Source organism: Sylvia atricapilla, unplaced genomic scaffold (genome assembly GCF_009819655.1).
Source record: "Sylvia atricapilla isolate bSylAtr1 unplaced genomic scaffold, bSylAtr1.pri scaffold_69_arrow_ctg1, whole genome shotgun sequence".
In the NCBI taxonomy this organism is placed as follows: Eukaryota; Metazoa; Chordata; class Aves; order Passeriformes; family Sylviidae; genus Sylvia; species Sylvia atricapilla.
Genome location: NW_027077156.1, coordinates 146302 through 173354, shown reverse-complemented (window position 1 = coordinate 173354; position 27053 = coordinate 146302). Strand labels below are relative to the sequence as shown.

At 44.8% G+C, this 27053-nt stretch overlaps 1 protein-coding gene across 1 annotated transcript in view; it reads left to right on the top strand.

Annotated features, from left to right (window-relative positions):
* LOC136375006 (src kinase-associated phosphoprotein 1-like) overlaps positions 1 to 27053 on the top strand; it is an 83948-nt gene that overhangs the window by 8795 nt on the left and 48100 nt on the right. Inside the window, 2 exon segments of the mRNA XM_066340364.1 lie at positions 9869 to 9912; positions 9915 to 9974. Coding sequence (XP_066196461.1) covers positions 9869 to 9912; positions 9915 to 9974 — 104 coding nt within the window.

Below are 27053 nucleotides of genomic sequence, written 5' to 3'. Positions count from 1 at the left end.
CTCGGAGAAAGAAGGAATTTGGGAAGAAAATCGGGAGTTGCAGCCCTTCCCCCTCCACGAGCTCCCGGGTGCTGTTTTCCAAGGGAAAAAAATGTTGGAGAAAATCTGGGATTCGGGAGGAAGAGCGGTCTGAGGGAGCGGCGAAGGCCGATCGGGGGTACTGCAAGGGAGAGCAGGAAAGTGGGAAAGGGACCGGAATTTGGGAAGGGATGGAGCTGTGAAAGGGGAAAAAAAGGGGAAAAAGGTCCCTCTGGGGATAACGGGAGCCGAGGGGCAGGGCTGAATTTCGGCAGGCAGCAGTGGGAATTCACCAGGGAAAACAGGAGAGACAGATGGGAATTATTGGGAATTGCTGGAATGGGAATTTGGGAGGGGGAAAAGGGATCGGTTGGGTGGAATTTTAAGGGGAAAATGGATCACTGGAATTGGAATTCGTGAGGGAAACGGGCATTTCTGGAGTGGGAATTTTCAGGGAAATAGGCATTTTTCTGGAGTGGGAATTTGGGGGGGGAAAGGATCACTGGAATAGGAATTTTAAGGGAAAAGGACATTGCTGGAATGGGAATTTTTAGGAAAATAGGCACTGCCAGAATGGGGAATTTTACAAGAAATTCTGCCCTCGGAGGTGGAAAATGCGGCTTTCCCTCCGGGTCTCCAGCCATGGAATTTTTCCTGCCGACATTCCATGGAATTCCTGGCTGGGCACTCCAAGGATTAATTCCCACCAAAATCCCCAGAGGACGCGTTGGGAAGCGACGCCTTTCCCTTTTAATCCGTAAACCCAGATTTATTTGCACGGAGCTGATGACAGCTCTTCCAATTTTTTTTTAATTTTTTTTTTTTCCATCTGAATTCTTCCCAGATGGTTTTCCCCAAACTGCTGGAACAGCAGAATTCCCTTAAAATATTCCCAAGTCGTCAAAACGTTCAGGGGAGAGAGAGGATGGATTTTCCCTTTTCGATGAAATTTTGGGAAAATTGAGGCTGAAAAAATGCAGAGGTTCCCAGAGTCTTTCTTGCCTCAACCCCAGAGAATTCCAATTTCCTGGAACAATCAATAGGAATGTGGAGAAAGGAGGTGAATTAGGATTTAAAAATTAGGGATCTTTGTTAATTAAAAGGGCTCATTAACCAAGAGAAAAGTCAGAGCAGGCCTCGTTGAGGTGATATTGTGTTGATTTTTGGTCTTGGGGTTTTTTTAGTTATAATTTTTTGGGGGAATTGTTTTTTGGGATCATTTTATCTCCCTTTTATCCATTTTCCCAGAGCCCGTTTTGCTCTGCCTTGGAATAAAACTCCAAATCCTTCCTGGGATCCCATTGGAGCTGTGCAGAGCAGCAGTGACACCCATCCCCGTCCTCTCCTTTTTGGGAATAATCCCCAAAAAAACCCAAAACCAAATTTGGGAGCTCTTTTTTCCCCCCTCTAAAACCTGTGGAACATCCGAGCTCCCGGCACGGATTCCTTGGGGAAAAAACCTGGAATTCCGATGAAGGGCCTGGGATTTCTTGGAGTTGTTTGCTTTGGATTGAGGAAAAAAAAAAAAATCAGGAAAAATCCCTGAATGTGCACAGGGAGAAAATTTTCTGGAATATTGGGTTGGGAAGAGCCTTTTGGGGGAAAATTGGGAATTTCTTGGGATGATCTTGGGAATAGCTCCTGAATCCCAAGGGTTTTTCCTCCCTGTGGCTGCTCCGTTTTATCCCTAAATCCCAAAATTCCAGTCCCACCTGAGGGCAGCTGGAAAAGCAGCTCCAGCTTTTTTCCCCCCATATTTTGTTATCCTTAAATCCCAACGTTTCCATGGAAAATGCCAATTATCAACATTTTAAACAGAAATCATCTTTAAGAGATCCCTGCATTCCCCCATCCCCAAAAATCCAACATTCCCAAATCTGGGATATTTTTGCCTCCTGGGCAGAGAAGAGCAGCAAAAATCCCTTTTTTTTTTTTTTTTTTCCTGGGAATTTTTGCCCGGGGAGCTTTTCCCGGCCACGTTTTAGCACCGACATTTCCTGAATGATTTTCTGTCATTTCTGAATTTCGCCAACGATTCTCTCCCTGTGAAAGCTCCAGGGTTTTTTTGTTCCAAATGCCAAGTTCTGGCCCCGCGGTGGAACCTCAGATTTTCTCTCCAACCCTCTCCCAGCTCCTGCATTTTTTTAATTTTTTTAAATTTTTTAATTTCTTTGCTCCATGTAGTTATGACAAGGACAAGTAGCAAATCATTAAAACAGCAAAAAAAAAAAAAAAACCCAAAAAAAACAACAAAAAAAAAAACTCCCCCAAAAAAAGAAAATAAAAAAAAAAGAATAAAACCTCCTTTTTTTTTTCTACTGCAAAGATTCCCTTTGAAGCCGAGCCGGAGTGTCCCGGAATTAATGGAGTGCCGGGTGATTTTAGGAAGTTTTATTTATCAAAAAAACCCCGTTTTTGGCTCGTTGCGGTTTGCCCAGGCTGGGATTGATGAAGTGTTTTGGAAACTGCAGGAAAAAAAAGAAAAAAAAGGGAAAAAAAAGAAGAACTTTGGGATTTACGGATTTGGGAGGCGCTGTTGGAATCTCTGTGTTTATCAACTCCCTCTGGGGATGTCAAAACAAAAATGGAAATAAAACAAAACAATTTTTTGCTCCGAGGTTCCCCCCGCTCCCAGGGGCGCTGGGGAGGAGCAGCAGTTAATTAATTAATTACTTAATAATGAAAAATCTAATTGCCACAAATCCTGCTGAGGTGGAGCTGGAAAAAGTCGAATTTTAATGTCACGACAGGGCCTTTATCAGGGTAGAGGTTTTGCTGCTCCAAGTGGGATTTTGCCTCTTTTTTTTTTTTTTTGTTCCTATGGAATCATGAATTAATTATTGTCCAGCTTCAGTTGGAGTTCTACAGAGTTATTAATTAATTATCTCCTGATTTGTCCTGGAATTCTATAGAATTATGAATTAATTATTGCCCAGCTTCAGTTGGAATTCTGTGGAATTACTAATTCTTTATTTCCCACACTCAGCCGGAGTTTTATAGAATTATTTATTAATTATTGCCCATTCTCTGGAATTGTTTATTAACTCTTGCCCAGTTCTGCCTGGAATTCTGCAAAGTTGTTTATTAATTATTGCCTGTTCCATAGAATTATTAATTAATTATTAGTTAATTATTGCCCAGCTTTGTCCAGAATCTTGCCGAATTATTAATTAACCATTTACCCACTCTGCAGAATTATTAATTAATTATTACCCAGCTTCCCAGGGAGAGGTTTTTTTTTTTTCCTTTTTCCCAGGAAAATCGGCGCTCCCAAAGCTGGAGCCAGGCCGGAATTTGGGATCCTCTCGTTGCCACTTCCCCTTTGAGCAGCGATAATTTATGAGTCCCAAACAAACACAAACCCGGGGCTGGTTTTGTCCTTCACACACACACAGAAAAAAAAAAAAGGATAAAAAGGATTAAAAGAAAAAAAAAAAAAAAAAAGGGATAAATCTTGTTTACTTGTTTACATCCCGTGGGAATCCCGGCCCGGGACGGGTTTCAGGCTCATCCCCAGCCTGACTCGGCTTCCTTGGAGCTGCTGCTGCTCCAGAGGGAAAATTCGGGATGGAAAAGAGCCAAGGATTGCCAGGGAGGGAGGAAATCCCAGGGGGAGGCGAGGAAAGGGTGAGGAAAACGAGGAAAAAAAGAAAAAAGGTGGGAAAAGGAGAAAAAAGGAAGAAAAAAGGATGAAAAGAGAGGAAAAAGGAGGAAAAAGGAGGGAAAAGGATGAAAAAGGAGGAAAAAGATGGAAAAGGAGGGAAAAGGAGGAAAAAGAAGGAAAAAGGAGGAAAAAGGAGGAAAAAGGAGGGAAAAGGAGAAAAAGCAGCCTGGGGTGACCCAAGGGATTGGAAAATCCAGAGGGAAGGTGGGAACTGACGGGGATTTCTGGATTTGGGGGATTTTGGAAGCCCCTGGGTTTTTGGGATGCAGGAGAAGGAGCTTGGGGCAGCCCCACTGAAGGCTCTGGTTCGAGGTGGAGAATTCCAGGTGGAGAATTCCAGGTAGGAGAACTGAAGGCAGAGAATTCCAAGTTGGGAACTCGAGTGGAGAACTTCTGAGTGGAGGATTCCAGGTTGGGAATTCCAAGCGGAGAAGCTCCAAGTTGGAGCTCCAGTTGAGAACTCCAAGTAGGGAATTCCAACTTGGGAATTCCAACTTGAGAACTTGAGGTGGAGAATTCCAGCTGAGAATTCCAAGTCGGAGAATCCAAGCTGAGAATTCCAAGTGGAGAACTCCAGGCTGGCATCTCCTGGAGTGTCGTCTGTGGGCTCTGAGGAGGGTTTGGGATTTCTCCTGGGTTTGGGAATTTTCCCTGGCTGAAAACAGCTGGGGGAAAACATCGGGATATTTGCACCTCTGATTAAAGATTTAGGGATTCACCATTTCCCCGTTATTCCCGTTTTATTATTTTTTTAATCCAGGAAGTTTCTCTGCCCTGGGACAAGGAATAATTTAACCCCTAAACTGCTGGATTCCCTTCGGGATGATTCTCAAAATCCCCCCAAAATTCTTTTTTTTCCTGTTTATTCCACCCTAAAACTCAGACCCAATCAATAATATTGATATTATTTATCAATAATAAGCAATAATAAATATCAATAATAATATCATATCCCAACACTGATATTTAAAATACCGAAATATTTCAAATTAATCCCCCTCCAAAACCCACCGTTTTATCTTCCCACCCTTTTCCCGGGATTCCTGGCTGGCTTTGGATATTCCCAAGGAATTCCATGTGGTTTTTCCGTGCCTGGGGAGGGGAGGGCAGCGAAATTCCAGCGGCGTGTTCCCGGCTGCCGCTGCCTTGCAGCCCGACCTGCTGGGCGCTGGCAATCACTGCAAGCTCCAGCAGCTCCGGCCGAGCCTCAATCCCAAAGATTTTCCTCTTTTCCCGGTGTTTTTAGCCTCAATCCCAAAGTTTTTCCCTTTTATTTCCAGCGGTTTTAGCCTCAGTCCCAAAGATTTTTCCCTTTCCCGGTGTTTTTAGCCTCAATCCCAAAGATTTTCCCCTTTTTCCTGGTGTTTTAGCCTCAATCCCAAAGTTTTTTCCCCGACGTTTTTAGCCTCAATCCCAAAATTTTTGCCTTTTTTTCCGGCCATTTGGAGGCCCATATGGGATTTTTTTTGGGGGGGGGGCGGGGGATAATTGTGCTGAGGATGGATGGATGGAAGGATGAAATAGAAAAAAATATGATTTGAAGGCCAAAAAAAAAAAAAAAACCAGATTTTAAGGCAAAAAATCAGATTTGAAGGGGAATTTGCAGGCCCTGGCACTCCGAGGAGGTCAATAAATTAAAAAATGAGGGATTTTAAGGAAAATTTGAAGGCCCTGGCACTCTGAGGAGGTCAATATATGGAAAAAATGGGATTTTAAGGAAAAATTTTAAGGCTTGGTACTCCTAGGAAGTCAATTCACAGAAAACTTGGGATTTTAAGGAAATATAGAATTGTCCAGGCTCTGGAACTCCAAGGAAGTCAGTAAATAAAAATGTGGGATTTTAGGGAAATATAGGATTTTCCAGGCCCTGGAACTCCGAGGAATCCAACAGTCCCTGTGGAAAATCCGCACCCACCAAACCCTCACCTCTTCCTGGGAAAAATCCAAACTCTGAAGCTTTAAAAAAAATGAGAATTCCTCAATTTCCCAGCTCATCCAGGCATTTTGAAACATCCCAAATTTATACAGGGAAAGCTTTAACCACATCCCAGCAGCTCCAATCTCGTCCATTCCGTTTTTCCTGCGGTTCCATGGGGTTTTTTCCCCAATTCCGGCCGATTTTCAGGATATTTTCGGGATAAACCCTCCAATCCTTTCACGGCTCAGCTCCAGGAAACAAATCTCTGGAAATTCAGGGATATTCACTGAGCCAGGTGGGATTTGAGGAGGAATTTTGGGGGAATTATTTCTTTTTTCTTTTTTTTTTCTTTTTCTGGGATTCGAAAGGGAATTGGGGATTTCGTTTCCGCTCCTCGTAAAATCCCGCCCGGAGCTCGCCTGGTATATTGATTTTTTCCTGGGATTTCAGAGATGTTTAATGAAGCTCTGGGGTACCTGATAAAGCCAAGGAAATTTAATTGCAATTCCCATAAAAAGCTGCGGGAAATGCAGGTTTTTTCCTGTCATCCATGGAAATTGGGAGTGTTTTTTTCCACGGCTTTGCTGGGATTCATTAATTCCCTTTTTTTTTTTTTTTTTTTTTTCTCCATGAGAAGCAGCTGCAGCTGAAAGAATGAAAAATTTGTATTTAAAAATCATTTTGTTTGGGGGATCTTGAGGTTTTGAGGAGAGGTTTGAGTTGGGAAAGAGGGAGAATTTTGCCTCTCCTGCTTCTTTTCCTTCTGCAAATCCAGATCTTTTCCTTCCCCAAATTTGGATCTTTCCCTTCTCCACCTCAGGATCTTTTCCTTCTGCTGCTCACGATTTTTCTTCTCCAAATCCGGATTTTTTCCTTCTCCAGCTTGGGATCTTTCCTTCTTCAAATCCAGATCTTTCCCTTCCCCAAATCTGGATCTTTTCTTTCTCCAGCTCAGGATTTTCCCTTCCCCAAATCTAGATTTTTTCTTCCCAAATCGGGATCTTTTCCTTCTCCTCTCGGCATTTCCCCCCTGTTCCAGAGGGTTTTCCCTCCAAGGGGCTGGGAATGTTCGGCATTCCTGTCCCCTGCAGGGCCTTGGGGTCACCGATGGGACCAAAACCTCTGGAATTCTTCCCATTCCAGCTGTGGCCACCTGTCCCCCCCGGAATCTGGTCCAGGTAAATCCCAACATCTTTTAATTCCAGAGAAAACCTCCAAACTTTTCTTCCTGCCCCTTTGGGGATCCCAGCCAGCTCCAAGACGGGATAATCCCATTTTTTTTTTTTTCCCCAGGGGACAAATCCAATTGGTTTTGTTCCAATCCTGCTTTTCCATGCCCCGAATGGAAATCCGGGAATTCGCTGCGGATTTCGCGGAGCAGCTCCGCGCCAAGTGTGGGATAATTATTTTCCAGGGTTTTTGTGCTGTTTGGGTTTTATTCCCGGTGTTTTTCATTAAGAGTTAATGATTTTTTCGTTCACCACAATGACAATCCCGGAATCGTTTCTCCTGCCCCGGCTCCTCCCCGCTCCATAAACTTTATAGGGAAAAAGTGGATTTAAAAGCGTGAGGAATCCTCGGGATGCGAATCCAAATGGAATTTGGAAATTTCCAGCTGGAAATCAGGTTTTTTATGGAGCGAGGGCCGTGGAGTTTTGAGTGGCTCCTGAAGGAATATTCCGGAATATTCCTGGTGCCAAAGGAAAACGAAGCAGCTCGTTTCCATGGATTTTCTTTTTTGTGAGGAGCAGCTGCGCTTGGAACGATCCTCAGGATGGGAATTATCGATGTTGGATCGTTTTATAACCAAAGGCTGAATTTGGGAGGGATTTTGGGAATTCCAGTTCCCTTCCCGAATAAAAACCCCCGATTGATGGCGATAATCCGCTCGGATATTCCATATTTGGGGATTTTCCTGCCAGATTTATGGCCTGATCCATGTGGAGAACAGCTTCTCCCCCCGCTCCTGATCACGCAGGGAATGCTCCCAGTTGGAAAATTTCCTGCTCCAAAGTATTCCGAGGCTCCGGAGCCGCTCATCCCGGAAAAAACGGGACCAGGCTGCTCCTTATCCCAATAATCCCACACCTGGATCCCGTTAGGGGCGCTGCCTGTTCCCTCCACACAAAATTCCATGGAAATCTTTTTTTAAGGAATTTCAGGAAGGGTTTTTCGCATTCCCGTGAGCGTGCAGAGATGCTCCAGCATTGGGAATTCCTGGAATTCCCACTCACCCTGTCGGAGTGATTTTAGGGATTTTGGGATTCCAGGAGCTGGAAAAGAGGGAGAAACGTCCCTCTCGTCACACGGAGATTGTTGGTAGCTGAACGTGATCATTATCTCAAACGAGAATCATGAGAATCACAAGGGAAGATATTTACCAAAACTCATTCTTGGGTGCATACAACAGAACAACGGAGGTTTAATAATTAACATAAAGTTGTTTAACGAAGGGGTTTAATATTGGGACTTTCTCGGACCCTCGTCGGAGTTGGATTTGGGTCTGTACCCCGACTCCCAGAGCTCTCAATAAAGCACCTCATGATCATTCCATGATTGTGAGTTTTCCTGGCTAACGGGGCAGCAGCAGAATTTTTCCCGGCCCTTTGCGTTGGCCGAGTGCTGCTGGAGAGATTGGGATTGGGATTGGGATTGGGATTGGGATTGGGATTGGGATTGGCTTCCATGGCTCACACAGTTACATAACGCACCTGGAATGGGAAAAAGGGATGTTTCTCCATGAGGGAATCCAGCAAGATGTGTCCCTCACTGAGCCCCGGGTGTCGGGATGCGCACCCAGGCCCACGACAGACGGACACACGGACAGAGGGACAGACGTACACACGGAGGGATGAAAACATGGACGCATGGAAAGATGGGACACACGGAGTTATGGACACACGGACACGTAGACAGATGGACACATGGACAGATGGACACATGGACAGAGGAACACACGGACACACGAACAGATGGACACACAGAGACATGGACAGATGGACACACGGACACATAGAGAGATGGACAGATGGACACACAGACACACGTACAGATGGACACATGGACACACGGAAAGATAGAAATATGGACACGCTGACAGATGGACACATGGACACACGGAGTCGATAAGATTTCCATCAGGTGTCGATCACCGGGTCGTTGGCAATCCCATTTTTCGGAAAAGACCCATCTCCTTTTGGAGTTCCTTTTGGGGCCCTTCTTTCCGTTGCAAATCCCCTCGTTCCCCCCCAAACACCTTTTATTTCTTACAGGTGAACGGTTTTATTCCTCATTTCACGATAAAACGCGAATTAACTCCGCAAAATCTGTCACAAAGGAGCAGCTGGGAATTCCTTCCCGGAGCTGTTTGGAGGGCGCTGAGTGAGGAGCAGCTGCCCCCCGCTCCCTTATCAGGCCCCGCTTTTGTTCCCCAACAAATATCCAATTAAAACAATCTTTTAGCGCCGCCCGATTTCCATCCAAGTCCTCCCGCACCTGGCCCTGAGTGGCCTCTCCAGGAAAAATATCAAAAGCGGGAGGGAATTTCGCTGGAAAATTCGACGGGAGGGTAATTGGAGGAGAGGAAAGCTCCTGTCGGCGCCCCCCTCGGGATTTGTTTGGAGGGAAGTCGTGGGTTTGTGCCCAGAAATTTGTGTAATTAATCCATGTTTTTATCCCTATCCCTGGAAACTTGTACAATTAATCTATGTTTTTATCCTTATCCCCGGAAATTTGTACAATTAATCCATGTTTTATCCTGATCCCTGGAATTTGTGCAATAATCCATGTTTTATCCTTGTCCTGGAAAATTGTGTAGGGAATAAATATTTTTATCTTTATCCCTGGAAATTTGTACAATTAATCCATGTTTTTTTCTTTTCCCTATAATTGTGTAGGGAATCCATGTTTTTTATCCTTGGATTCCCAAGGTTATTTTCCCTCTAAAATTCAGGAAAATTCTCCATTTTCATGCAATTCTTTATTTTCCACCTGGATTTATGGCAGGGACAAGGATTTGGATTTGCCTCTGGAATTCTGGCCTCAGGATTGTCATTCCCAGGTTTTTTCTGTGTGTTCTCGCAGCAAGAATTCCCTGAGCGATGGATTTGCCCTAAAACCCCTTAAATCCCACAAAAACGAGTTTGGATTTGGGAGAGAACCAGAAGGAAGCGGGATCACGACGCGAGTGGGGATATTTGGGGTTAGGAATTCCTAAATTCCTATTTTTTTTTCCCAAAAAATAACTTCTCCTTGCCTTTCCCATCCAGGGAGGATGAGTATGACGGACAGGAGGGCCCCAATGAAAATCCAGCCGGAATTTCGGCCATTCCCGGATTCCTGAGCCCTCGTTCCCAGCAGAATTCCAGGATGAGGGTGAGTTCGGTGACGGTTTGGAAATGTTTTTGGGGAAGTTTCTTTGGAATTCTGGGCGTGTTTCTGGAACATCACTGGTGTTTCTCGGAATTCTTGGAATTTTATCTCCTGGAGAAGGTCAAAGAGAAACCCGGAATCTTTTTGGTTTTCCATCCATAATTCACGAGGGGATTTGGGGTTTGGTTTATTTTTTTGTGCTTCATCCATTCCCACTAATGTGAAAATCGTGGATAATATTCCTGAAATCCCAGGTATTTCTCGGTGCTGGTTTCTTTTGGGATTGATTGTGATGGAAAAACGCTGGATTTCCCAAAATTCCTGGGTGATTTGGGGGAATTTTCCTTCCTGGGAGCTCAAATTCCCACTTTTAGGAGGCTTTGTTCCAACCCTTTGGAATTTGGGTTTCTTTGAAGGGATTTGCTCTGGAGAGGATTTTTTTGGGAATTCAGGGTTTCTCCTCGTGCTCCAGACGGGAGGAGCCGGAATCCGACGGTGTTTCCTCAAGGATTGGTGTGGGATGAGGAATTTTTGGGAAATGCTGATGCTGGAATGAGGAATGCTTTGGGAATGATGGTTTTGCAGTGCGGGACTGGAATCGGATCCATGTATTTTGGGATTTCTCTGGAAATTTTTCCAAGACTTTTTTTAATTTAGTTGAGGGATTTTTTTTTATTATTATTTTTTTTTCCCTACTTGTTTCTTTGCTTCCTTTTTGGGAGGCGCAACAATATTCCCGTTTTTTTCCATGGATGTGGATCCACCTCCAAGTTCAAACCATCACTTCAGATTCAGGAAAATCTGGATTCTGCAATTCCCAAATCCCTGTGGGAAAAGCAGCAACATTTCGGCTTCCCAAACTGAACAAATTGGATTTTGGGAATACCCTTCCCATTCCCGTGGATTTTTCCACTCTCCGACACGATGTTGACAATCCCGGTGCTTTTCCCACCTTCCTGAATTCCCAACTTGATTAAATCCAGCTTAACGGGAGCAGATTGGATTTGGGATAATGCTCACAGATTAAAAAAAGAGGGAATTTTGGAGGCGGAGGAGTTTGGATTCGGAAAATCCACTGGGATGGTTTTTTTCCTCGCTCTGATTCCTCCTGGGAACCCGGGAACATTCCAGTTATCCCCGGAGGCGCGGAGAGGGTCGGAATGACTTTACTCAATGAGCCGTGAGCTCCGGAGGATTTCCCTGCGGAGACATTCCGGAGCAAATGTTTGCACAGAGCCAGAGTCTGGGAAGTGATGGGAAGTCTTGAGGGATCTTGGAACACTCAGGATTCCTTGGAGACAATTCCCGAGTGTCCCGGGCTCCGGGAGACTTCCCCAAACCGATTTTGGCTTAAAAACTTGGAAATTCCTCAATTTTGGAGTTTGGTGGTTAGTTTTTATGGAAGGTTTGGGGCTGGAAAAGAAGGATTTTGTGGGATTTTGGGATGAAATTCCTGCCTGGGAGGGGCTGGGATGGGATTCCCAGGGAAGCTCTGGCTGTCGTGGATCCCTGGGAATGTCCAAATCCCGGGATAACGGGAAGTGTCGCAGGGAATGGGATGGGATTTGAGCTCCTTTCCCAACCTGGAGCATTCCAGGGTTTTAGGAATTGGGGATTTTTGGATTTGGCAGCTCCAGGCATTGCTCTGTCCTTGGGATATGGATTTATCCCTTGGATATTGATTTACGCCTTGGGATAGTCCTCTGTTTCCTTTGGATATTGTTTTATTCCCTTGGGATGTTGTTTTATTTCCTTGGGATATTGATTTATTCCCTTTGGATATTGATTTATTCCCTTGGGATATTGATTTATTCCCTTTGGATATTGATTTATTCCCTTTGGATATTGTTTTATTCCCTTGGGGTATTGATTTATTCCCTTTAGATATTGATCGATCCCTTCGGATACTGATTTATTCCCTTTGGATATTGATTGATCCCTTCAGATATTGATTTATCCTTCGGATATTGATCTATCCCTTTGGTTATGGGTTAATCCCTTAGGATCTGGCTGTATCCCTTTGGATATCACTCCATTTCCTTTGGACACCACTTATACCCTTGGGACACTGGTTTATCCCTTTGGATTCTGCTCAGTCCCTTTGGAGATTCCTGTTCCCTTTGCTCACCGAATATTGGGGTTGCCCATGTTTTGGGGGATTTTGGGGCTATCTGTGTATTTTGGGGTGTTTTTGTGGGAGTGTCCATGGATTTTTGGGGCTGTCGGTGAATATTGGGGTGTGCCTGTGTGTATTGAGGGTTTTGGGGCCGTCTGTGGATTTTTGGGACTATCGGTTATTGGGTGGCCCGTGTTTACTGGGGGATTTTGGGGGGCCATCTGTGGATTTTTGGGACTATCGGTGAATATTGGGGTGTGCCCGTGTTTATTTGAGGGTTTTGGGGCCGTCTGTGGATTTTTGGGGTGGTTTTGGGGGAGTGCCCGTGGATTTTTGGGGCTGTGGGTTGACATTTCGGGTTGTCAGCGAACATTGAGGCGTGTCTGGTGTGTCTCGGGGGATATTTTGGGGTGCCACCGGAATTTTTGGGGTGTCAGTGAATATTTGGGGGGCTCCGTGTGTCTTGGGGGTCTCTCCATGTCTGTTGGGGCCTTTTTGGGGGTATTTGCATTATTTGGGATCGTTCAGGGGTTCTCGGGATCTGTTTGGGTGGATTTGGGGTTTTGGGGATCCGTGGGGTCTGTTTGGTGAATCTGGGGGTCTCTTTGGGGTGATTTTTGTGGGTTTTGAGTCTATTTGGGGTCTGTTGTGGTGTTTGTAGGGTCTCTTGGAGGGATTGTTTTGTGTACTGGGGGATTTTGGGGTCTTATGAGGTGATTTTGGTGGTTTTAGAGTTTATTTGGGGGGATTTTGATGAATTTGGTTATTTGGGGTCTATTTGTGGGGATTTTGGTGGTTTTAGGGTCTGTTTGGGAGGATTTGGTGGTTTTAGGGTCTATTTGGGGGGATTTGGTGTGAGTTTGCTCTATATGGTTCTTTTTTGGATGATTTAGGTGTTTTTAGGGTCTATTTGGGGGGATTTTGGTGGGTTGGGGGTCTATTTTGGGTCTATTTTGGATGATTTAGGTAGTTTTAGGGTCTGGAGGGATTTTGGTGGTTTTAGGGTCTATTTGGGGTCTGGTTTTGATGATTTGGGTAGTTTTTAGGGTGTTTTTGGATGATTTGGGTGTTTTTAGGTCTATTTTGGGGGATTTCGGTGCGTTTGGGGTCCCGCGGTCTCTCCGGAATTCTGCAGCGCCCCCGTGTGGGGCCGCGAGGGAACGCGCGGAGCGGGAACGCGCCCGGGAATGATCGTCGGGAACGCGCTTTGGGAACGGGATTTTGGGAACGGGATTTGGGGAATGGGATTTGGGAATGGGATTTGGGAACGGGATTTTGGGAACGTTTTGGGAATGTGCCCGGCAGGAACGCGCGCGGGCGCCGCTTCTTCCTCTCGTTTGATTCCCCAAACCCCAAAAAACGACCCCAAACCCCAAATCCTCCCCCAAACCCCAAATCCTCCCCCAGACACATCCCAAACCAATCCTACCCCACAGAAACATCCCCCAATCCCATCCCAAAACATATCCCAAAAAATCCCACAGACACACCCCAACCAACCCCAAGACACATCCCATCCATCGGGATCGATTAGGGTTCGGGATTAAAGTTCTGGGTTTGGAAGTGATTTAGGCTTGGGATTGATTTGGGGGTCAGATTAAAGTTCTGGGGTTGGGATTAAAGTTTTGGACTCAGGATTGATTTGGGTTTGGGATTGATGATTTGGGCTCGGGTTTGATGATTTGGGGTCGGGATTGACGATTTGGGGTTGAGATTGATGATTTGGGTCGGTTTTTTCCCCTCACTGTGGCCCTTCCCCACCAGGAAACCGCTGGGTTTGGGCAGTTTTTTGAGGGATTTTCCCTCATTTTCCTGGCCTGGATAATCCCAAAGAACTTTTGGCAGACCCAAGAGGTGCAGGAGGGAAGGATCGACAGGGATTTAAGGAATTTTATCCACTGGATCCAGTTTATATCCTTCAAATCCTCCTGCGGGCTCCGGGTGGTTTGACTCAGGAACCCCAAAATGTTTTGTGGGGTCGGAAAAACCCTAAAAAACCCCCAATTCCAACCCCGTGCCGTGGACAGGGATATCTCCCCCTGGAGACAACCATCCCAAATCTCTGGAAGATCCCAAATCCCCCCAAACACCTCCCGGCCAGTCCTTAATTAATTCCTAATTAATCAGTTGAAGGAGACGCTCCAGCAGAGGATCAAAGCCATAAAACAAAACCCTGGAATTTGGGGGGAGAAGAAACGGGAAGTTTATTTTAACCGGGAAACTGATGGGTTTGGGATTTTTCCAGCCCAATTTTTTTAGGATCGGGAGAGGCCTCGAGGGCGCGGGAGGCACCGGAACCCCGAGAGGAGCAAACTGAAAGGGAGGGAAGCTCCCGGTGCTCTCTGAACTCCTTCCAAAAAAGCCGGAAAAAGCTCCGGAATTCCCGATAAACACCTGATGCATGAGGTGTGCGGGAAGGATGGGATCAGGGAAGGCTTGGGGCAGGCACGGGGCCCGTGTCGTCCTTTAAAAACCCCTTGAAACTCTTCAAAACCCTTAAAAACCCCTTAAAACCCTTCAAAATCCTTTAAAATCCTTAAAAAAACCCTTAAACTCTTCAAAACCCTCTAAACTCTTTAAAATCCTTAAAAACCATTAAAACTCTTCAAAACCCTTTAAAATCCTTTAAAAACCCTTTAAAGTCTTCAAAACCCCTTAAAACTCTCCAAAACCCCTTAAACCCCTTTAAAATCCTTAAAAACAGCTCCAAACTCTCCAAAATCCTTCAAAAATTTCTTCAAAACCTTTTAAAATGTTTTAAAATCCTTCCAACCATTGAAAAACTTTAAAAATAGCTCCAAACTCTGTAAAATCCTTCAATTCCTTTGAAAACCTCAAAAACCTTTTCGAAACCCTTTTAAATCCTTAAAAATAGTTCCAAACTCTCTAAAACCTTTCAAAATCCTTCCAAACCTTTTAAAACCCTTTAAAACCTTTTAAAACCCCTCAAAATCCTTTAAAATCTCTTAAAATCCTTCAAAACCCTTTAAAATCTTTTTAAAAGCCTTCAAATCCTTCTAGGACCCTTCAAAATCCTTCAAACCCATAAAAATCCTTTAAAATTCAAGTGGGGTTGAGCTTCCCGTCCCTAAGGGTTGAATCCCAGCTTTCCCCTTTTAATTCCCAAAAAATTCCCCCAAAGGCCACCCCAGGAGAATTTTGGGTGTCCCAAAACCCGAAATCTGCCCGAATTCCCGACCTTCCTCATCCCGACCCTCCTGGATTCCTAAAATTCCAGGGAATGAGCTCAGAGCTTCCCTACAGTGGATTAATTTGGACATCCCGAAACTCCAAATCCTGAATTTCTCTCCTTGATTTTATTTTTCTCCTCCTGAATTAAAAAAAACTTAAAAAAATAAATTAAAAAAAATCCCATTTTTGCCCCTCCCAATAAAATAAATCCCATTTTTCCCTACTCCAATGAAATAAATCCCATTTTCCTTCTCCCAGATAAAATAAATGGATTTCCCCCCCCACCTCCTCAATAAAAGAAATCTCAATTTTTTTTTTCCCCCTCCTGGGTATATAAATCCCATTTTTTTCCCCTCCTGGATAAAATAAATCCCATTTTCCCCCTTCCCCAATAAAACATATCCCATTTTTTCCCCCCTCCTCACGGTTAAATCCCTTTTTTTTTTTTTTTTTTTTCCCTATTCCAGATAAAACAAATCCCTTTTATTTTTATTTTTTTTTCCATCCCGGATAAAACCAATCCCATTTTCCACCTTTTTTTTTTTTTTTTTTTAACCTCCCGGTGTCCCCTTTGCCATTATTTCCTCCCGATATTTGCATTCCCACCTAATTTAGTCTCTCCGGGATTAATGAGCTGTTTACCCGGCTCAGATAAAACCGGGACCAAACCCCGGCCTAACCCCGAGCGGTGACAAATCCCCATTTATCAACCCCCGGCCCTTTGTCCGGGGCCACTTGGAGGCGAATTCATCGGGAATTTTCATCTTTCCCGCAGGAAAATCCTGGGATATTCCCTTCAGCAGCCGGCCTTGAGCTGCGTTGGTTCGTTTTTTAAGTGATTTTTTGGGGATTTTTATGAAGCTCGGTTTTGTTATTTTTTGGGGGTTTTCGCCTCGAAGTTTTGATTTTGTTCCCTTTTTGGTGTTTTTTTTTTTTTTTTTTTTGGTCCCTTCCACTGAGTTTTTCTCCAGGAAAATCAAAGGTTGGGGAAATTTGGGGGTTTTCTCCATCGCAATTCCCGTAAAATTCCGTTTGATTTGAGGGGAAAAAAAAAAAAAATTCATTGTCCCTTGTCCACCCAACAGGGAAAGTCTTGGGGGGAAAAAACCCACAGGAAATGGAAGATTTTTGGGGTTTTTTTGGAATTGGAGTTGGGATTAAATGGATCAAACCCAGTTAAATTTGCAATTTTTTTTCTGGAATTCCCATTGGGATCAACGTATCAAAATCATTTCAATCTGATTTTATTTTTTTTGGAAATAGAGTTGGGATAAATGGAACAAACCCGTTTTGATTTGATATTTGAGGTCTTGCAAAGCAGAAGAAAAATTCAGCTGAAAAATTCCCTCCAATTTTTTTGGGTGGAAATTCACTCCGGATGGGGACACGACGGGCGTTGGGTCATTCCCTTTCCCTCCTTTTCCAGGATGTCCAAACCCAACCCAAGAGCTCTGGAAGGAGGATGATGATCCCATGGGATTGGGGGATTTTGGGATTTGGGGATGGAGGGAGAGGGACAAAAGTGGAATTTCCTCCCATTCCCTGGAGATTCCAGGGGCCAGGCCCAGCCCCTGTCCCAAGGCTGAATCCGTGGATTTGCCAGGGAAGGTTTGGGATCAGTGGCCACGGCTGTTCTGCTTCCCTGAGGATTCCGGAATTCCACCAAGGGGAAGGGAGGAAAATCCAGCCTGGTCCCCATTGCAGCCGCCCCCAAATCCCCAAAATCCACCCAGAGCCCAAATCCCAAAATCTGCCCAAACCCCAAATCCCAAAATCAGCTCAGACCCCAAATCCCAAAATCTGCCCAAACCCCAAATCCCAAAATCAGCTCAGACCCCAAATCCCAAAATCAGCTCAGACCCTAAATCCCAAAATCCACCTGGACCCCAAATCTTTGTGTCCTGACTCAGGAATTACAGGAAATTCCCATTCCCTGGCAGATCAGAATTCCCAAACACTTTTCCCAGGATGGAAGAAATTGGGGGTTGGGGGAGTCCCTAAATTCCCACAGTTCCATTTATGGAGCTGAATCTTCTCGTTCCCAAAGGGAATAAAACTCCAAATGGAAAAGAAACCCCAAATAGAAAAGAAACCCCAAAATTAAAACAAACCCCAACATTCAAACAAATCCCAAATGGAAAACAAACCCCAACATCGAAAAAAAAATCCCAAAGAGAAAAGAAACCCCAAATGGGAAAAAAAAACCAAAACCAAACCCAACATTAAACCCCAACATTCAAACAAACCCTAAGTGGAAAACAAATCCCAACATTACAAACAAACCCAAAAGAAAAAAAAAAAAAAAAAAAAAAACAACAAAACAAAACCCTAAACACACACAAAATAACCCCCCAAACACAAAAAAGAAACCCCAAACGGAAAAGCAATGGAAATGGAAACCCCAAACAGAAAACGAATGCCTCAATCCCATTATTTTTTTCCCCTCGGGATGGATTTCCCAGCCTCCAGCCGCGGGGCAGGGCAAGGGGGGAGGAGGGCACGGGGAAGATGGAAAAGTCCGTCCGGGATAATTGGGATCAAATTGGGATCGGGGCGGCGGCGGTTTCAGCTCCTGTTCACGCCAAGCCCCGCTCACCTTGGCCCCAGCCGCAGGTAATTAGCTGAGCTCCGTAATTATCCCATCTCGGAGCCGAGAAAGGGGAAAGGGGACGGTAATAATCGGGATGAAATTTGTTTGGAGAAGGAAGAGAAGGAGGAGGAGGCAGGAGGAGGAGGATGGGAGGGAGGGTGAACAAAAAGAGAAAAAAAAAAAAAAAAAAAGAGAAAAGGATAAAAAATAAAAGGGTCGCGGAGAGCGGGAGAGGAGGAGGAGAGGAGGGGGGCCGAGCTCCCAAGGTAACGAGTTCAAAGGGGAAATGAAGTTCAAGGTTCAGTTCCTGTTCACACTCCTCACAACACACAAAAAACCAGCCCATAATTCCATCAGCTCCTTTTGGAGACGGCAGCGGCGGCGGATTCCCCGCAGGAAAAAACGGGAATTAAGCGCTGACAGCTCCTTAATGGGATTTTTTTTATTATTATTTTTTTTTCTTTTTTTTTTTTTTTGCTGGCAGAAGGGTAAAACCCCCCGTAATGGGATTTTTTTTTTTTTTCTTTTTTTTTTGCTGTTGTTGTCGTCGGTCGGGGTTGGGTTTGTGGGTTTTGTTTTGTCTTTTTTCTTTCCCACTTTGTTCTTCCCTTGTCACCTTGGATGGAAATTAGGGAGCGTGGGAGATGCAAATTCCCACTTTTTTCTTTTTTTTTTTATTCTGCCCCCCCCTCAGGAATTTTGTGAGGGAACAGCGGCCGGGTTGTGAGGAGTGGGGAAACTGCTCCATCTTTAGGGGATTTAGTAGGATTTTGTAACACTTGGGGATGTTTAGGGAAAAAAATCAGAGACTGTGGGAGATGCAATTCCCACTATTTTGTATTTTCACCCCAGGAATTTTGTGAGGGAAAAGGGAAAAAGCAGCTGGGTTATGGGGAGTGGGGGGAAACCCTCAATTTTGGGGGGATTTAATAGGATTTTTTTGAGCAGCTCTCCAGGAAAGCTCTGGGGTAGGGAGGGACCAAATATCCTCAAAAGTGCCCCCAAAATGTCCCCACAAATGTCCAGAAAAATCCCCACAAATATCCCCAAATGTCTCCCCAAATGTTCCCCCAAATCTCCTCACAAATCTAACAAAAATCTCCCCCAAAATATCCTACTTTTATTCCCCTTTTTTCCTTCTTTCCTTTTTCCCTTTCCCCTTTTTTCCCTTTCCCCGCACCCAGACAAACAAACCGAGAATGAAACAATTCCACCTCAATCCTCCCTTTCCCTCTCCTGCTCCCCTTCCATCCCCATCTGTATCCCAAACCCCAAATCCCAAACCCAAAACCCCAAATCCCAAAACCCCAAACCCCAAATCCCAAATCCCAAACCCAAACCCCAAACCCAAAACTCCAAACCCCAAACCCCAAATCCCAAACCCCAAATCCCAAACCCAAAACCCCAAACCCCAAATCCCAAACCCCCAAACCCCAAACCCCAAATCCCAAATCCCATCACTCCCTCTGCTCTTGGGCACTTTTGTGGTGGACCTGCTGCATTGGAAATGAAACCTGGGACTGACCCTGACCCTGACCCCAACCCTGACCCTGACCCCAATCCTGATCCTGGCCCTGACCCTGACCCCAATTCCAGCCCTGATCCTAATCCCAATCCTGACCTTGACCCCAATGTTGACCCTGACCCCAGTCCTGACCCCAGCCCTGACCCCGATCCCGGCCTTGACCCCAATCCCAATCCTGGCCCTGACCCTGACCCCAATTCCAGCCCTGATCCTAATCCCAATCCTGGCCTGACCTCAATCCTGATCTCAGCCCTGATCCTAATCCCAATCCTGATCCTGATCCCAATCCCAGCCTGACCCCAATCCCAATCCCAGCCCTTCCTTCCCCATCCCTCTTTTCCTCCATCCCCGTTTCCAAACCCTGCCGCTCTTTTTCCCTAAAAAAAAAAAAAAAACCATGAAAATCCTGCAGGGAATGTTTCCCCATCAGGAATTCCCCCCACTCTGATTCCCTCCCTGATTTATTCACCCCACGTCCCAAATTCCGGGACTTTTCCGCTCTTTTTCTGAACGTGTGTTTTATTTATATTTTTTGAACCCATAAAACCGGGAAGAGAAGCTGGGAATTGCTGTGTGGGATCCGAAATAAATCCCGGGATTTAAATGCTCCAGATCCTGGCCCCTGGACTTGCACATTCCCAACCCTGAGAGGGAAAAATCTCCCCGCGTTTGTCACCCTCAGGAAAAACCTGGAGCAGGTTCCCCATGAGGAGCCTGGGATTGGATGGGATTGGATGGGATTTGATGGGATTTTAGGGAATTTTAGGGGATTTTAGGGGATTTTAATCCCTTTTCTCCACGGTTTTCCCCCTAAATTAGTGCCAATTCCCAGGATTTCTCCTGGCAGTTGATTCCCCAAATTCCAGTTGGGATGAGTGAATCCATGGCCCTGAGATATCCCTTCTTCCTGGGATACTGGGAACAGCTGGAAAAGTCCAAATCCAGTCCATAAAAATCCCATAAATCTAATTTTCTTGCGGATCTTGGGAGAGAAAACAGTGGGATAAGAAGACAAATTTAATTTTATTTTACCCATTATTTAATTTTTGGAATACCAGCAATTTCCCCCTTTTTATCCAAGCAGAGCCTGGAAAGGTCTGGGAATCTCCATATCCTGATTTTTAAAGATTTATCCTTCCTTTTGTGCGGAAAAAAAACCCCAAACGATAAAAAGAATTGAAAAGCAGCTCCCAAAACACGGGAATCAGGGACAGAATTTTGGATTTTCAGATGTTTTTGGGAGCTGAGGCTCAGCTGAAATCACGGAATGGGATTTGGGGCCGGGATTTGTGACGGGGATGATGGGAATGAGGCTCTTGGAGAAATGGAGCTCCTGGAATTGTTTAATTCCCTCCTTTTTTACTCCTTGAGGAGTAAAAAAACCCAAATTCCCTCATGAATTCCCTGCCCTGGATCACTGGGAATATTGGGACTATCCCTTCACATTCAGGGTCAATAATTACCTTTTTTATCCCAATAATTTTTCCCTTTGATATTCCCGCTTTTTATTAAATCATCATTTGAAGATTCCCTGAGCTGGGCCGGGCCAAACCCTGGGAATAAATCCCGGGATAAATCCCAAATCTGATCCCGACATTTCAGCGCCCCCCATGACCCTGGAATTGCTCCCTGAGGAAATCCCAAAGTTGAATTCCACCCAACTCCAATTTGGGGCGAGAATTTGGGAATTTGGGAAAAGGGATTTTAATTTCTTTCCCACTTTTTTTTTTTTTTTTCCCCTGGAGGAAGGAAAGCCGAGGGCCATGATTGGAAAATTATCGATCCGTGATCAGAAAGCAGCTCCCAAAGAGCAAAAAAAAGAGGAAAAAACAAATTAATTCTGATTTCATTCTTTACTTCTTGTTTTTCCTGCTGTTTTCACTTGGCAAAACAGAAAAACTGGGAATTTGGAGGGGATTTGAGGTGGGAATTCAAGGTGGGAATTCAGGTGGCATTGAGATTTTCCTTCACTTAAAGGAATTTTAGGAACAACCTGGAGAATTTTCCCTAAAAAAGCTGCAGGAATTCCTGGGAATTTTATCCTCCCACAGCTCCAGGGTTCCTTTTCCAACACCAAATTCCCAAATTCTCCCTTTGGCATTGGATCCAGGCCCTCCCTTCAATCTCTGCCTTTCCCATTTTCCCTCTTTTCCCGCTTCCGAGTTTTCCCCACTCGGGAATAATCAAAGAAAAATTGATTTTTAGGATTATTTTGCTGTGCAGCCACAGGAAAAATCCCTTTTTTCTTGTTCTGTTTTGTTTTATTTTTTCCAGGGAATTTTGGTGCACCGAGCTGAGTTTTATTTTTTTAAAATAATATCCCAGATTTTCTGCTTTTCCCCTTCCATTGTCCCTTTTTTTTCCTGGGAATTTTGGGCACCGTTTTTAAAATGTATTTGTTAAATAATATCCCAGATTTTCTGCTTCTCCCTTCTGTCATCTCTTTTTAAAAAGCCCCACAAAAATCCCCTTTTCCAGGGAATTTTTTTGTACCTTTCTTTTTAAAAAATTATTTGTTAAATAATATCCCAGATTTTCTGCTTTTTCCCTTCCCTCATCCCTTAAAAAAAGCTACAAAATCCCATTTTCCAGAGAATTTTGAACATAATTTTTTAAAAATATATTTATTAAATAATAACCCAGCTTTTCTGCTTTTCCCTTCCATCATCCCTTTTAAAAAAGCCACAAATATCCCATTTTCCAGAGAATTTTGGGTACCTTTTCTTAAAAATAACTGTTAAATAATATCCCAGATTTTCTGCTTTTTCCCTTTCCATTATCACTTTAAAAAAAAAATTTCCAAGGAATTTTTTCCTCTCTTTTTTTTTTTTTTTAATATTTATTAAGTAATACCCCAGATTTTCTGCTTTTCCCTTTCCATCGTCGCTTTTTAAAAAAATCATTTTCCAAGGAATTTTTTCTCTCTCTCTTTTTTTTTTTTTTTTTTTTTTTTTATAATATATTTATTAAATAATACCTCAGATTTTCTGTTTGTCCCTTTCCATCATCCTGCAATAAAAAAACGAGGAAATTTTGGCAATAAATCCCCCCCGGGGTCGCCTCATCCCAACCCCTCCGCTCCGAGAAATTCCCATTTTCCCTTCGGAATATTCCGGATTTTCTTCCAGGGCTCCAGGAGCCACCTCGTGGCCGCCTCGTGGCAGCTTCTCCCGAAGGAGAAACGAGGGAAAGGGGGAAAAAACACCCCAAAATTTTCACTTTTCTGCTAAATTTTAAGAAAATTGGTTTTAATAATAATAATAATAATAATAATAATAATAATAATAATAATAGTAATAATAATAAATTAAGACAATTAGGAAACAAATCAAACAAAAAGGAAAGTACCACACAACCTGCTATTTCAGAGGCTTTTTAGAATTTATTTCTTTTTAAATACTCTTTCTGTTGTATCAACCCTTTGAATATTGATTTTTATTTTTTTTCCCCACAATCTAATTCCATATTCCAGGAACTGTTCAGTCTTTGGGTTTGCTTTTGTTAGAACTCAAGTGTTGTTTTTTTGTTTTTTTGGCCGTGTTTTCATTATCACTTCCAGTTCGGGCTTTGGGTCAGACTTTTTTCGGATGGCAGATGCTGATATTTGATATAACAACAGCAGGTTTGGTTTTTTTGGTTTTTTTTTTTTTTTTTTTTTTTTTTTTTTTTTTTTTTTTTTAACATGTTTGTGGATGTTATTTTGGTCAAACAGAGAGTTTTTAAACATATTTTTAATATCAATAGCAGGGTCTTCTTTACATGTTTATCGGATGTTATTTTGACCAAACAGTTTTAAGAATATTTTATCAATAGCAGGAGGTTTTTAAACATGTTTATTGAATGTTATTTTGGTCAAATGGAGAGTTTTAAGCATATTATTTTTATATCAATAGCATTGGGATTTTTTTAACATGTTTATTGGATGTTATTTTGGTTAAATGCACAGTTTTAAGCATTTTTTAATATCAATAGTTGGGGTTTTTTGCACGTTCACTGGATGTTATTTTGGTCAAATAGTTTTAAACGTGTTTTATCAATAGCAGGGGTTTTTTACATGTTTATTGGATGTTATTTTGACCCAACAAACAGTTCAAGCGACTACTCTATCCACTACTAGCACTCTGCCTAATTTTCTTTATTAATAGCAGAAATAATAATAAAAAAACTTGTATCTTTACCACAAAGTTATTAATTATACAGCCAAAAAGGCGGATTTTATAATATACATTTAAAACAACGGGGAAAAAAAAAAAAACAGGCCGGGATATCACCGGGATTTATCCATCGGTCAGGAGGAAGGCAGGGAAATAAATCGGGATATAAATCGGGGCGCTAACGGCGCTGTAAATACTCATTATCTCCCCTAATTTGACACCAGATTGGGAAAGAGCGCAGAGGGGAGGAGGAAAAAACAAAACCCCAAAAAAACAACCCAACACCCCCCCTTAAAAAATAAAAATTCCGCAGGGGACGGCTCGGAATTAAAAACCGGTTTTTTTAACCAACAAAAGGAATTTTTTTTTCTTGTTTCGTTTCGCGAAGGGGCGGAATTAATGGGAATTATTAATAAATATTAAAGGCAGGCCGGGCCCCTCCCCGCTCCCCTGCGGACATCTGTTTGCATCCATTGGGTGTCGGGTCCCCCGGCGGAGCTGAATGGGATTTATCTGGATTTTCTATGCATGGCTTGCTGGGAATGGAAATAAATCGGGAAGCGGCTCCGGCGGGGCCGTGTATTGGTTTTTCCTGCGCTGCCTGAACTTTTCACCCCGCGGGTCGGAGCGGTCGCGGGATGACCCCGGTGGCCCCGGCTGGTGCCGAGGGGTCACCCCGCAGCCATGGCAACGGCCCGGGATCATCCCGGGATCATCCCTGGACCATCCCTGGATGCCTCTTCCCGGGTTTTTACCCCCGAGCCGCAGGATTGCGGCAGACGGAGTTTTTTAGGGGGGTTTTTTGTGTCTGGGATGGGTTTGGGGTGCTCTGAGGGAGATTTTGGGGTGGTCGTTTCAAGGGTTGAGAGGGATGGCAGCCATGGCAACGCTCTGGGATCACTCTGGGATCATCCCTGGACCATCCCTGGATGCCTCTTCCCGGGTTTTTACCCCCAAGTCGCGGGATTGCGGCAGACGGAGTTTTTTACGGGTTTTTTTGTGTGTTTGGGGTGTTGGTTTGGGTGTTCTGAGGGGAGTTTTGGTGTTTTGGGGTAGTCGTTTCAAGGGTTGGCAGCCATGGCAACGCTCTGGGATCATCCCAAGGATCATCCCTGGACCATCCCTGGATGCCTCTTCCCAGGTTTTTACCCCCAAGTCGCGGGATTGCAGCAGATGGAGTTTTTTAGGGGTTTTTTTGTGTTTGGGGTGTTGGTTTGGTTGTTCTGAAGGGAGTTTTGATGTTTCGGGGTGGTTGTTTTGAGGGCTGGCCGCCACGGCAACACCCTGGGATCACCCTGGGATCACCCTGGGATCATCCCGGGATCATCCCTGGATGCCTCTTCCCGGGTTTTTACCCCTGAGTCGCGGGATTGTGGCAGAGGGAGTTTTTTAGGGGGTTTTTTGTGTCTGGGATGGGTTTGGGCTGTTGGTTCAGTTGTTCCCAGGGAGGTTTTGGGTGTTTTGGGGTGGTCGTTTCAAGGGTTGGGAGGGATGGGAAAGGAAAAGAGGAATGGGGAAGGAAAAGGCCAGATGGGAAACGAAAATGAGGGATGAGAAAAGAGGGATGGAGAAGGAAAAGAGGGATTGGGAAGGAAAAGAGGGGTGGGAAATAAGGATGGGAAAAGAAAAAGGAAGTAGGGAAGGGAAAGAAGGATGGGGAGAAGAGGGGTAGGGAAAAGGAAACGAGAGGTGGGAAAAGAGGGATGGGGAAGGATTCTCTTTCCCCTTTCCCTTTCTCCTTTCCCATTTCCCTTCCTGGCCACCCCCAGCTCTCCCCGTATCCCAGACCAGGCTCAATCCACCTTTTTGAACTGGGGAAATTCCTGGGATTGCTACAGGAGTTATTTTGGGAATAACGCTGCGCCCCGTCCCTCTCCAAGGGAGCTCAGAGGGGTTTCCCCTCACTCCCAGCCGTTGTTTTCCCAGTTTTTGGTGTCCAAAGGGCCTGGCTGGGAATTCCAAAGGCCTGGAAGCGCTCAGCCGACTCCAGGCAACGGGAACACAAACCCAGAGGCCTCGGGGTGGATTGATCCTCATCCCATATCCCAGTTTGGGGCTCAGACTGGGAGCTCGGGATTTGTGGGGCTGCCTTTGGAAGTGGGAGGAGGAGGAGGGTCAGGATGAAGATTGGGAGGAGGATGAGAATCAGGGTAAGAACCAGGAGGAGGAGGAGGAAGAGGAGGAGGAAGCTGAGGATCAGGATGAAGATGAAGATTAGGATCAGGATGAGGATCGGAGTGAGGACCAGGATTAGGAGGAGGATGAAGGGGAGGAAGCTGAGGATCAGGATGAAGATTAGGATCAGGATCAGAACGAGGATCAGAGCGAGGACCAGGAGGAGGAGGAAGAGGCTGAGGATCAGAATGAAGATCAGGATGAGGATGAGGCCCAGGAGGAGGAAGAGGAGGAAGAGGAGGAAGAGGAGGAAGAGGAGGCTGGAGCTGGGCTCCATCCCCAACACCCCAGTGACCTCCATCCTCCTCCCATCCCATCTCCCCACACTTTTCTCCCAACCCCTTCCCCATTTCCCCTCCTCACCCAAACCCCCAAACCCCCAAATCTCCCCCCAAACCCCCGGAATGAGAACCCCTGGAGCCAACCCGCCGATCCCGGTCTCGTTTTCCGTGCGGGAATGGGGGCAGGGAGCAGCAGCCGAGCTGTTTGCAGAGCCCTCGGAAAAAAAAAAAAAAAAAAACAGGGAAAACAATGCGATTAATTTTCTGCAGCGCAATCATGCAGAGATTTAATAAGCAGCCAAAGGTAGGATCCATCTGTAAGGAACGCGCCGCCCGCTCCATTACTCCTCTCCTGCCATTTTTTTTTTTTCCTTTCTTTCTTTTTTTTTTTTTCCTTCCCAAACCTTAATTAATTGAGGAGAGAAAAAAAAAAAGTAAAAAAAAAAAGAAAGAGAGGGAATTGTTTATTAAAGTGGGAACAGGCTCTCGGCTCTGTCTCTCCGCAGCTCTGGTTCAAAAGTTCACCCAATTCCCCCAAGGCTCGTCCGTGTGCGTGTTTGGAATCGGCGCCTCTCCCATCCGTTCCCAGATTTCCTCCCATCCCTGCTCCCACACGGATCCCCAAAAAGGTGCCGCGCTTTAAAAAAAAAAAAAAAAAAAAAAAGAATTTTAAGATTTTTTTTTTTTTATCCTGTCTGGAATATTCTGTGGAGGAGATTTCTCTTCTCTGCCTGCTCGTCCTTTATCCCGGCTGGCTCAGGAAGGGAGAGGCGGTTCTGGAGCGGGGCTGGAACGGGATAAACGGGAGGACAGGAGGGGAATCCGCAGGTGGGGCCGTGTGGGAAGGGCCCAGAGGGGGTGGGAATGTGGGATATCTGTGATCAGGGTGGGAATTTGGGATTGCCGTGGTCAGGGTGGGAATTCGGGATATCTGTGGTCAGGGTGGGAATTTGGGATTGCCGTGGTCAGGGTCGGAATTCGGGATATCTGTGGTCAGGGTGGGAATTTGGGATTGCCGTGGTCAGGATGGGGCCAAGAGGAAAGGTCCA